The following is a 12252-nucleotide window of genomic DNA, read 5'->3' on the forward strand; positions in this document are numbered from 1 at the left end:
GCACCTGTTCCAACCCGGATGCCCCGAGGCCACACCTGTGGGCGCGTCCCGGTCCTTCTCTCCGCCGCCTCCGCTTCCTGGTGAAGCCTAGAACCCGGGTGGTGGTGGTGGTGGTCTCCTCGTGGTCTCCCATCCCAAGACCGATCCGGACCCTGCTTAGTTTCAGGGTCTAATCTGGGTGGATTAGATTAATCCCCTCTTTTGACTAACTTTTCCTTCTGCAAGGAAGGGGCTTGAGACACACACACACACACACACACACACACACACACACACACACACACCGGGATGGCCTCTCCTCCCGAGGACCGGCCCCCCAAGCCGGCCCCCGCCAAGCCGCTCACGGACCTGGACTTCCACTCTGGGGCGCAGATTGCGGAGCTCAACCAACTCATCCAAGAGTACCAGGCCAGGACCCCACAGGGCGGAGACGCCCCCGAATTGTTCCAAGCCAAAGATCTGGTTTTCTGGCTGCTGGGTGAGTTTGGGGGCCCGGAGGGGGGGGAGGAAACCCCTTCTAGCTTTGGGGACGGAGCCGCAGCTTCCTTAGCCCGGACCCTTCCCCAAATTGGAGAGCTCAAGCCATCGAACCTGGTGGAATCAGGCTTTGTTTGGGCTAGCTTGCGGAAACACAGCCGAGGAGAGGGCCGCACGGGCGTTTCTCAACCTCACCAACCTCAACCCATGTGGACTTCAACTCCCAGAATTCCCCAGCCCAAGTTAGCTACTTGGATCGTGACCTACAGGTAGTCCTCAACTTATGAGCACGGTGGAGCCCAAACTTTCTGTTGCTAAGCGAGATGGTTGTTAAGTGAATTCTGCCGCATTTTACCACCTTTCTTGCCACAGTCATTGTGAATGGCTGCAGCCGTTAAGTGAGTAACATGTTGTTAAGTGAATCCGGCTTCCCCCATGGACTTTGCTTGTCAGAAGGTCGCAAAAAGGGGATCACGGGACCTCGGCACACGGCGACCGTCATAAATAGGAGTCAGTTGCCAAGCGTCTGAATTTTGATCAAGTGACAACAGTCATCAGTGTGAAAAATGGTCAGGTCACCTTTTTCAATTTTGAACAGTCACTAAGAACAAGCTGTTGTGTGTTGAGGATAACTTCCTGGTGCAGGTGTCCTCCTTGACTCACAGCTCAATTTGGAAGACCGTGTAGGAGCTGTGGCCAGGGGGGCTTTTGCCCAGGTTCACCTGGTGCGCCAGTTGCAGCCCTATCTGGACCGGGATGCTCTACGTACGGTCACTCATGCGCTCGTGACCTCTCGGATAGACTGCTGCAATGCTCTCTACATGGGGCTGCCCTTGAGGACCACTCGGAGGCTTCAACTGGTGCAGAATGCAACCGCGCGAGTTGTGATGGGGGTCTCCCGATACTCCCATGTAACACCTCTCCTCCGCGAGCTGCATTGGCTCCCAGTTGCCCTCCGGGTGAGATTCAAGGTGCTGGTGATGACCTATAAAGCCCTAAATGGCTTGGGTCCGGATTATCTGAGGGAGCACCTGTTGCCAGCATCCACTTCCCATCGTCCTGTGCGCTCCCACAGAGAGGGCCTCCTCAGGGTGCCGTCGGTCAGGGATTGCCGGCTGGCGGCCCCCAGGGGGAGAGCGTTCTCTGTGGGCGCGCCAGCCCTCTGGAATCAGCTGCCTGTTGAGCTCCGGACGGCTCCCAACCTTCACTCTTTCCGCCGTGACCTGAAGACTTGGTTGTTTGAACAGGCCGGCCTGGACTAAGGGTTTGAGTTTATTTTAACTATTTATTGTTAGGGCTAATTGATTTAATTTTCTTTTTAACTTTTGTATGTTGCATTTTATTGCCCTGTACACCGCCCTGAGTCTTTTGGGAGAAGGGCGGTATAGAAATTTAATTAAATAAATAAATTTGACCCCATATTTCTATTGCAAAGCCCCCGACGTAGATTTGTCCACCTACGTCTTTGTTCAGTCTGGTTCTCCTTCCTGTCAAAGAAGGATTGCCAGAATCTGGGGGAGGAGTCAAAAGAGGGATCAGCCTAGAATCCCTACATAGCCATAAGCAAGCTAAGTTCAAACCTCCTTGAATTCTGGGGACCCTGATCTAACTCCTAGCAGGTGCCAACCGGTAGTTGAGAAGATTCCTGCGCAAAGGCTTTTAGCAATAGATCAGTTTAGTTAGAACAGGGGTCTTCAGACTTGGCCCTTTTATGACTTGTGGACTTCAACTCCCAGAATTCCTCAGCCAGCGTGCCTGGCTGAGGAATTCTGGGAGTTGGTCCACAAGTCATAAAAGGGCCAAGTCTGAAGACCCCGGAGTTAGAAGATTCCTGCGCAAAGGCTTTTAGCAATAAAGCAGATTAATTGGATTTTCACGTGCAGACCAAGTCTTTCGCCCCTGACTGCCAAAGTTGTGCCTTCGCTCAGCTGTGGTTCCTTGCCCACCCGCTGCCTTGTTCTCTCTGCAGGTCAAGTCCAACAATCCGATGGAAAATTGCCCTCGGTCAACCGCTACCTTCTTCTCTCTGGCGGGATCCAGCAGGGCACAGTCCACGTGGATTGTACCACCCTGCGCCCGCTTTCTCCCGGCAGTGACTACGATGCCAGTTTCACGCTCCTGGTGCCAGTTCTGAACGTGGCCGGCGTGCCCGTCACGTTGGACATGACGCAGAGCCCCCCCGGACACACCCGGATCAGCCTCCAGCCTTTCGATGCCCCCACCCTGCAACGCTGGTCCGAGTGCAGCTGTGGGGATCCGACTTTCCTCTCCGCGGAGCTGGTGTCCGAATGGTTTTTCCGGGCATTTTCCGCAGCGGCCAAAGATGTCTGCCTCGAGCTTCGAGGCCGCGTCACTTCCGTGATCATCTGCGTCGGATCCTATCGTGTCCTCTACGACATCGTCCCCGTGGTGGCCTTTCGGGGGTGGCCCGAGGTGGCCCAGCCATGGCTGAGCCAGGGACATTTCTGGGACGGCAAATTGAGGGATGAAGACATGGTCGCCAGCTTCTACCTCTTTCCGTCTGCTTCCGGCTCGGATTGGCACCTTGCCTTTTCGGCGAGCGAGCTGCATTTGAGGCGCATCCTTCCTCTGCCGCTGCTGTGGTCCCTCCGAGCCATCATGGCCGCTCTCCCCTGGGGGGAGCTGCAGGGCCTGGAGCCGTACCACCTCTTCACCCTGGCCTTGTGGTCCTGTGAACGGTTGCCCAGCCGCTACCTGGCCCAGGAGGAAAACGCGGCGCACGCCTTGCTGGGTGTCCTGGATGATCTGTCGGGCAGCCTGGCCAAGGGTCACCTCCCCAATTATTTCCTGCCCCGGTGGAATCTCCTGCACGGCGTATCCCACCAGGCCGCGAGGATCCTGGCGCGGGCGGTGGCCCAGGTGAGGGCCAACCCCTCCACGTACCTCTGCCGAGCGGTGGAAGGGGCCAAGGAAGCTAAACGGCGGGCCAAGGCATATCGGCGCCAGCTGTCGGCCCCTGCGGACTCCTAGCTGTGGGCCTCCTTCAGCAGGGAGACACCCTGAGCCAAACCCACCTTGCATTCTTCAGGTCAAAGGTGAGCCATCCAGAATAACAGAAAAACAGAATGACAGTTGGAAGGGACCTTGGAGGTCTTCTAGTCCAACCCCCTACTCAGGCAGGGGACCCTGTGCTGCTGCAGACAAACGATCTGTCCAAGCTCTCCTTAAAAACCTCCAGCGTTGGGGCACCCGCAACTTCTGGAGGCAAGTCGAACCGGAACCCAGGCGGACTGGACTCCATTTTCCGGACACTGAACGTCTGCCAGAACCGTGGTGCCAGCTGTGGGACACCCAGGGGGCACAATCCTCAGGAAAGGATATAACGGGGTACAGCAGCCTCTGCAGTGATGCCAGAATGCCACCCCAGCTGGGTGACGGGAGTTCCACGGTTAGTCCTCAAAGTTACACCCACAATGAGACACGATTTCTGCTGCTAAGTGAGTCAGTTATGGGGTGAATTTTATCACATTGCTTGCCACCATTATTAAAGGGAATCCTTTGCAGTTGTGAAGTGAGTCACACGGTCCTCAAGTGAATCCAGCTTCCCCGTTGACTTTGCTCGTCCGAACGTCGCAAGGGAGGGTCACGTGACCCCGGGGGACGCTGCGACCATCATAAATACGAGTCAGTTGCCAAGTGTCTGAATTTTGATTACGGGATCACGGGCATGCCACAACGGTTGTAAGTGTGAAGAACGGTCCTAAGTCCCCATTTTTCAGTGCCGTTGTTACTTCTGTCGCTAAAGGAACTGTCGTAAGTTGGGGACTGCTTGTCATCCCCTGCTCCAGCTCCAGAAAGGGAGGGCATCAGGGGAAGGAACAGTCCTGCCTTCCGCCACCTTGAAATTGTGCCTTAAAAAAATCACATTATGACCTTACAAGATCTGGTGCCGAAATCAGGTGACTGTCTCTCTCTGTCCTTGCTGTACGCCCAGTACGGGTAGTCCTCAACATCCACAATGGGAGCCAGCGTTTTCATCCCTAAGTGATGCAATCGTATAATGATGGCCACCCTTGCAGTCCCAGGTTGCCATCTGTCAGAGTGTGCACAGTCTTATTGCACTGAGAGATAATCCAGGAGTAAACACAGAAAACAGTGGTCTATATGAAATGGTGGTTTATCATACACTATATACAGATATACACTAGGAACAAGAAACATAGATGTGGTGAGACAGCAAACTCCAATACACAGCAGTTACAGCAGGAAACCGATGAGAGAGAGAGAGAGAGAAAGAAGACAGCAGCAAAAGCCTTCCCTTTTGTACTCGGGCTCTTAAAGGGATACACACAGAGATACGGTCCCTGCTGATTCATTCCTCTCATTGTATCATCCACCTTATGTTACATTACATCATTACATAAGCGGTTTGGCTGTTAAATCATAACCTTGACACCATCATTAACTGAATCCCTAAACCAGGAGACTCCACACTTGTCCCTTTTATGACTTGTGGACTTCAACTCCCAGCATTCTTCAGCCAGGAACGTGTGCCTGGCTGAGGAATTCTGGGAGTTGAAGTCCACAAGTCATAAAAGGGCCAAGTTTGAAGGCCCCTGCCGTACACTAATCCTAGTTCAGAATAATTATTTCTCTTTTAACTATTCAATGTTTCTCAGCCTTTGCAGCCCTGCTGTCTGGGGAATTCTGGGACTTGCAGTCCGCACCCCCGAAAGAGTCCAAGTTTGCAGAACATTGCTATAGTTAAATCTGAGAAGGTGATAGCCTGTTTCCAATGCAAAATCATTTTTTTAACGAGCGCTACCTATCCAGTCGCTGACGTTTTAAATATTTTGAAAAGAGAAAATGAAAAAAAATGTTTTATTTCTTAGTAAAATAAAATCTATCCCGAGAGAAACTTTTGGGTTGCGTTTGGGCTTGGAAAAGAGACTTTTATGGACCTGGGGATAAATTCTTTGTTTAAAGTCCCGAATAAATATTTTATTTGCCAGAAGCGATGTGGGTGTGGGTAATTTCATGGGAAAGATACGGGGAAGGATCCCGGGGTGGGGCAGGGGAGGTAAATGGGTGGCCGGGGAAAATTAATAGTTTTTTGATGGCTGTCAAAGGAGAGCAAATAGGCTTCGAAGGGGCCTGGATTGTTATTAGATTGTTATTATTCTGTCTTTTGGTCCACCTGAGGCTGCGTTCACACAACCCACTAGCTTAACCTGGGATTGGGTCACCCAGGTCAGCCTGTTGCAGGAGGCCAACATGAGCCTCTGCAGGTGGCAGCAAACAGATTGTTAGCTAAAGGTGTTTTTCAAGCTTGGCCACTTTGAGAGAGATGGAATTCAACTCAGCCAAGTTTGCCGGCTGGGGAATTCTGGGAGTTGAAGTCCACAAGTGGCCAAGCTTGAGAAATACTGCCACAAATTTAGAATAGAATAGAGCTGGAAGGGACCCTGGAGGTCTTCTAGTCCAGCCCCCCGCTCAAGCAGAAGAACCTATAGTACCATCTCAGACAAGTGACTGTCCGGCCTCTTCTTAAAAACCTCCAGTGATGGAGCGCCCACAATTTCTGGTGGCAAGCAGTTCCACTGGTTAATTGTCCTCACTGTCAGGAAGTTTCTCCTTAATCCCAGGTTGCTTCTCTCTTTGGTCAGTTTCCAACCCTTGTTTCTCGTCCTTCCCTCTGGTGCTTTGGAGAATAACCTGACCCCCTCCTCTTCTTTGTGGCAGCCCCTCAAATCCTGGAACGCTGCTATCGTGTCTCCCCTATTTCTTCTTTTCTCTATAGCCAGACCCAAGTCCCGCAGCCGTTCTTTGCACATTTTAGACTCCAGGCCTTGGATACTCTTAGTTGCTCTTCTCTGCACTTTTTCCAAAGTCTAAACGTCTTTTTTGTGATATTAGCTGCAGTATTCCAGGTGTGGCCTCACTAGGGTTTTACAAAGTGTTGCTAATACTTTGCGTGATCTCGATTCTATGCCTCTGTTTATGCAACCCAGGATTGTGTTGGCTCCTTTGGCTGCTTCCGCACACGGCTGGCTCCAGGTCAAGCGATCGTCCACTGGGACTCCGAGGTCCCTCTCACTGTGGCTGTGTTTGACCTGGGTCTCGCCCAGTCTGTGCTTGTACCTTTGGTTTTTCCTGTCTAAATGTCAGACTTTGCTTTTCTCCACCTTGAAACTCATTTCGTGGGACGGGGCCCCTTGTTCAAGTCTGTCAAGATCTTTTTGGATCCTGAGTTTGTCTTCTGGGGTGTTGGCTACTCCTGCCAGTTTGGTGTCATCTGCAAACTGGATGGGTTTCCCCCTCAATTCCCTCGTCTAAGTCATTGATGAAGAGATTGGAGAGTCCTGGGCCCAAGACGGAGCCTTGTGGTCCCCCACTGCTTACCTCCCTCCGTGTGGATGTAGTGCCGTTGAGGACTACTCGTTGAGTAGGTTTACCAGCCAGCCAGAGATCCATCCGGGGTGATGTTGTCTACCCCACCTTTTTCTAGCTCACCAAGGAGTAGATTGTGGTCTGTTTGGTCAAATCCCTTACTGAAATTAAGTATACTACGTCCACAACGTAGTCACTTTATTGAAGGATGAAATGAGATTATCCCTGGCCTGATTCACTGCATCTGAAACAAACATACCATGATTTCTGCTTTGGCAAACCAAGTGTAGGGTTTAACCTGTTGTGTGAACCCACAGGGGGTCAGGTCCTAAAACCAGACCTGAGTCTGCTTGAAGGACTTGTCAAAATTCACCTCTTAACGTCTTTGGGAGGCAGACCAACTCAATTTTTTCAAGGAGTCCTCGATTTATGACCACGATCGAACCCCAAATTTCTGTCGCTAAGCGAGACAGTTGTTAAGTGAGTTTTGCCCCATTTTTTGGACTGTCTTCCCACGGTTGTCAAGTGAATCACCGCAGGTGTTCAGTTGTTAAGTGAATCCTGCTTCCCCCATTGACTTTGCTTGTCAGGAGGTCGCAAAAGGGGAATCGTGACTCCCCCGGGGATGCCGCGACCATCATAAACGTGAGTCAGTGGCCGAGTATCCGAATTTTGACCACATGACCACGGGGGACACTGCGACGGTCGTGTGGAAAAACGGTCCTAAGTCACATTTTTCAGTGACATCGTAACTTGGAATAGTCGCTAAATGAACCGATGTAAGTCGGGGACTGCTTGCACGCTGGTTTACAGAAAGAAGGGGGCAGCCGTGGAGGGGAAACATCTCTCGTTGACCTCGCATCCGGCCCCTTCGTGGCATTTCTGCAGCCGAGCCACAGTTCACCAGTGGAACTCCCCACCACATGATGCAATGGGCCCTGCTGAAGGTCATCCTCAAGTTACAACCATTCGTTCAGCGACCTTTCAGATTTACGGCAGCACCCAAAAAAATGGACTTGTGATGGTTTTTCCACACTTATGACCTTCACGGCATCCCCCCCTGGTCACATGATCAAACTTTGGAAGCTTAGCAACTGACTCCTATTTATGACGGGTGCCGTGTCCCACGGTCACGTGATCCCTTTCTAACCTTGTCAGGAGGTCGCAAAAGGGGATCACGTGACACCACCACTCCCGGGACGCTGCGACCGTCATATTAGGAGCCGGTTGCCAAGCGTCTGAATTTTGATCACGTGACCAAGCGGGCTGCTGCGAGGGTCGTAACCGTGAAAAACGGTCCTAAGTCACTTTTTTCACTGCCGTCGCTAACTTGGAACGGTCACTCAATGAACAGTTCCTAAGCCTGTAGGTTCGTGGCAGGAAGCCCTGCCTTCCCTCTGCCAGCCACGAGGGGGCGCCAAAGGCTCATTTTAACTCACCAGTTCCCTTTGGCCAGGCCAGGGGTAGGCAACCTTGGCTCTTTTATGACTCGTGGACTTCAACTCCCAGAATTCCTGAGCCAGCCACGCTGAGGGGAAAGGGAGAGGTTTCCATGCTGAGCCATGCTGGCTCAGGAATTCTGGGAGTTGAAGTCCACGAGTCATAAAAGAGCCAAGGTTGCCTACCCCTGGGCCAGGCGAAGTTGGCTTGGTCTAAACCGGGCTGAGAGTGATAGAACTTCCCTCTGGACCCCCCCTCCTCCCCCCCCCCGCGTGCAAAGCGAGGCCCCGCCCTCCTGCCCACCTTTGCATCTGCAGCAGGGCTGGCGGGAACAGCCACACACACACACACACACACACACACGGTTGTGCACTTGTGGGTGCGGGGAAGGCAGAAGAGGCAGTGCCCACAGCCCTGCAAACCTCCGCAGGGCTTCGGAGGAAAAAACTTGGTGGCTGGACGTGCCTGGAAGGGAAGCCCAGGAGGAGAGCTGGGGGGGGGGGGCTGGAAGGAACAAGGAAAAGAGGGGGAAGGGGGAAAGGAAGGAAGAAGGAAGGAAGGAACAAGGAAGGGAAGGGGAAGGAAGGAAGGAGGGAGGGAGGGAGAGAGGGAGGGAAGAAGGGAGGGAAATGGCAAAGGAGGGAGAGAGGAAGCAAGGAGAAGGGAGGAAAAGGGAGGAAGAGAAAAGGAAGGAAGGAAGGGGGAGGGAGGGGGAGTGGAAGGAAGGAGGAAAAGGGGGAGGAAGAGAGAAAAGGGAGGAAGGGAAGGAATGAGAAAGGGGGAGAAAGAACATACATTTTTGGACTCGATTGTGGTTGTAACTCTGTACTCATCACCCCCGTTAGCAACAAGAAGAGCGGAAGTGGCTGTTTTTCTCCCCCCCCTCCCCCCTCCCCCAGCCACCACACCCAGACCCATCCTCCACAGCCTCGAGGTGGCCCTGGCAGCCACGCTGGGCTGCAAAGCAATCAGCAAATGGGTTTGGCGTGGCCAGGATGGCCACACGCCCAATTTTATCTCCAGAGGGGGCCAAACAGGAGGGGCTGTTTTGCTAATGGTTTTGCTCCGTGTCCAGCCCCGGGGGGGGGGGGGGGATATAAGCCTGGCTGAGGCCTCATGGGAAGGATCCCGAGCCCGGGTTCAAGCACACATACGTGTGTACACGCTTTGCACCTGCTAGGCAGCCAAAGCAGAGCGGAATTTGTGGGTTTCTTTGGAGGGGAGCACCTCTGAGCATGTTGGGCAGCCTCAGCCAGAAGTTCAGCCTCGAAAGCGCTCTGCATGTGCTCAGAGCTCCTAGGATCCGCTGCCTTGCTTTTCAAATTTGACCCCTTGAAGGTGCGTGGACTTCGACTCCCAGAATCCCCCCAGCCAGCAAAGCTTTAACGGTGCCCAGATTGAGAAACACGGAACTAGATAGCCCTTCTGGCCCCTTCCAACTCTATCATTGCTCGCTGGCTGGGGAATTCTGGGAGTTGAAGTCCAAACACCTTGTAGTGGCCCAGGTTGAGAGACACCGAACTAGGTAACCCTTCTGGTCCCTTCCAACTCTATCATTCATAGCTGGCTGGGGAACTCTGGGAATTGAAGTCCACCCATCTTCAAGATCTAGTTAAAAAGCACCATCAGCCTCATTGTGCCACGGAAGAAACTGCCTTGTGTTGCATGGGGAAGTGTGCCAGCCACGTGCCCCGTTGCACACAAGCATGCCAACCCCCTTAACCACACACACACACACACACACACACACACACTGCTGCAAGCCATCCAGGGCTCCTTCTGAAGCCACCAAGGGCCCCCCCAGTAGCCCAAGACAGTCTAGACTGGTGCTTACAAGCCATGCGCACGCAGACAAGTGTCAGCTGCATGTGAGAATGGGGCAAGGCTGTGCAGTGGGGGCCAGGGCGCCTGGAAGATGTCTGGGGGGGGCAAGACTCGGTGGAGGCAGGCAAGCAAGCAGTTGCCCTCCCATTCTCTGCGTTTGGGGAGGTGGGCAAAGCAACACACAAGTTCACCACAGCTAGTGCTTGACTCACAAGCATTTGTTTAGTGACCCTTCAAAGTTACAGCAGCCCTGAAAATAAGTGAGCCACGACCGTTTTTCGCACTTAATGACCATCGCAAAGTCCCTGTGGTCAAAATTTGGACGCTCGGCCATTGACTCACCTTTAGGACAGTCGCCGTGTCCCGGGGTCGCCTGATTCCCCCTTTTGCATCCTTCTGACAAACAGGAAGCCGGATCATCTCAATGATCATGTGACTGACTCAACAATGGCTACGATTCATTTAGCAGCTGTGGCAAGCGAGGTCGTAAAACAGAGCAAAGTGGGTGTCTCGCTTAGCGATGGAAATTTTAGGGTCCATTGTCATAAGTTGAGGACTATCTGCCACGCTGCGCATTTGAGAGTTGTGTTGATGTAGGGCTCCGCCCTCCCCTTCCCCCACACGCGCACACACACACACACACACAGAGTTCCATTGTAAGCTGCACCTGGCCGTGAGGTCCATCAGGCACAGCTGCAACACTGGCTGTCCCTGTGATGGGGAGAGGCAGCCTGTTGCAGTGACTGATAGGCCAGCTGGCCCCTTTGGGCCACCACCTGCGGGCACAGCAGGAGGAGGAGGAGGAGGAGGAGATTTAAGGGGCCACGGAAGCCAGCAGTCCCTCCACGCATCCATTTTTCGGCTTGTATCTTGCAGTCGAGAGGCACTCTGCACATGCACAGAGAGGGGTCCCAAGCTGAGGCCAGCCCTGCTCCCGAGGAAAATCTGCTGCGAGGTGGCAGATGGTTAACGCTGCAGCCTTGTTTGACCTCGGAGCGGATCGGCAATGTCTTCAGGAGGAGAAACTGAGGCACAGAGAGAGAGAGAGAGAGAGAGAGAGAGAGAGAGAGAGAGAGAGAGAGAGAGAGAAGGGCTGACCTCCGAACAGAAACGGGGGAAAGGCATGGCACGGGGCGGGTCAAAAAAAGTCAGGATGGCGGCCTCGGCGGTGCCATGGAAACTCCGCCCAGTTTTAACAGGGTGGCACGTTACGTCCTGGAGGCCATCTTGACTTTTTTGACCTCACAGACTGCAGGTAAGACGAACCCTGCCTCAGATCCGGCTTCCCAGTCTGACCTTTAACCGTGGGATCTCCTGGTGGCCTCCCATCCACGCAGCACAGCAGATTAATCCTTTCTGAGCTTCTCTGGATCTGGGAAAAGCAGGCGCTACGCCCTGGTGCAGATGCACACACACACACACACACACACACACACACTAACCAGGGTCTGTTGTGGTAGACGACGGATAAGGCCCCCCCCCGCCCCACCCTTCGGGATTTTCCTTCGAGCAGATTCCCCCCCCCCGCACATTCCCTTCCAAATCGGGCCCTGCAGACTGTCTCCTCCAGGGGGCGCCCTCTGCCACTCCTACCCTGCGCTTTCCTCCGTCCTCTCCCCTTCCCCACCAGCGACCCCCGGGCCAGAAACGCGCTTCAAAGGATACTTGGCCCAAACGAGGAGGGGGAGACACACACCCCCCGCGCGCCTCAAATCCACCGTGACTCATTGATTTCTGTGGAATTGCATCCCGCTTGGAAACTTCCTCCCCCCCAACCCATCATCCCCGTCCCTTTGATCGCAACTTTGGGGGTGTCCTCAGTGCCCCCACCACCACCACCATCCCAGGCGGCGCGCAAACTCACCTCCTTAAGACTCCCCCTGCGTGCCTCGGGGCGTGGTGTGCGTTTGTGTGTTGCCAAGTGTGTGTGTGTGTGTGTGTAAAATTTTTCCCCACCCCCCACAAAGGGTTTCTATTCTCCGGAGTGGTTTATAGGTGCGATAGGGGGGGGGTTTCCCTGCTGAATCCCACCACCCCAGGTCGGCGCAAACATATCCTGGGGGGAGGGCGGGGAGGAGGCCCTGCTCCTGCCCCACATGCTCCCCCCCAAAGAGCCCTGACAGGGCGGGGGCAGCCCCCCCCCGCCCCGTCTCACCCCAC

The 12252-nt window shown here is 53.9% G+C and overlaps 1 protein-coding gene across 1 annotated transcript; it reads left to right on the forward strand.

Moving 5' to 3' along the window:
* Positions 1-288: 288 nt before the first annotated feature.
* On the forward strand, positions 289-4453 carry LOC308676686 (nucleotidyltransferase MB21D2-like; the record flags this gene model as incomplete). The annotated part of the gene is made up of 2 exons (XM_081342674.1): positions 289-478; positions 2447-4453. 2 exons carry the CDS (start codon positions 289-291, stop codon positions 3466-3468), a joined length of 1212 nt encoding a protein of 403 aa, XP_081198800.1. The 3' UTR covers positions 3469-4453.
* Positions 4454-12252: the final 7799 nt, after the last annotated feature.

The sequence above is a fragment of the Vipera berus genome, assembly GCF_964194415.1.
Source record: "Vipera berus genome assembly, chromosome: W".
Lineage (NCBI taxonomy): Eukaryota > Metazoa > Chordata > Lepidosauria > Squamata > Viperidae > Vipera > Vipera berus.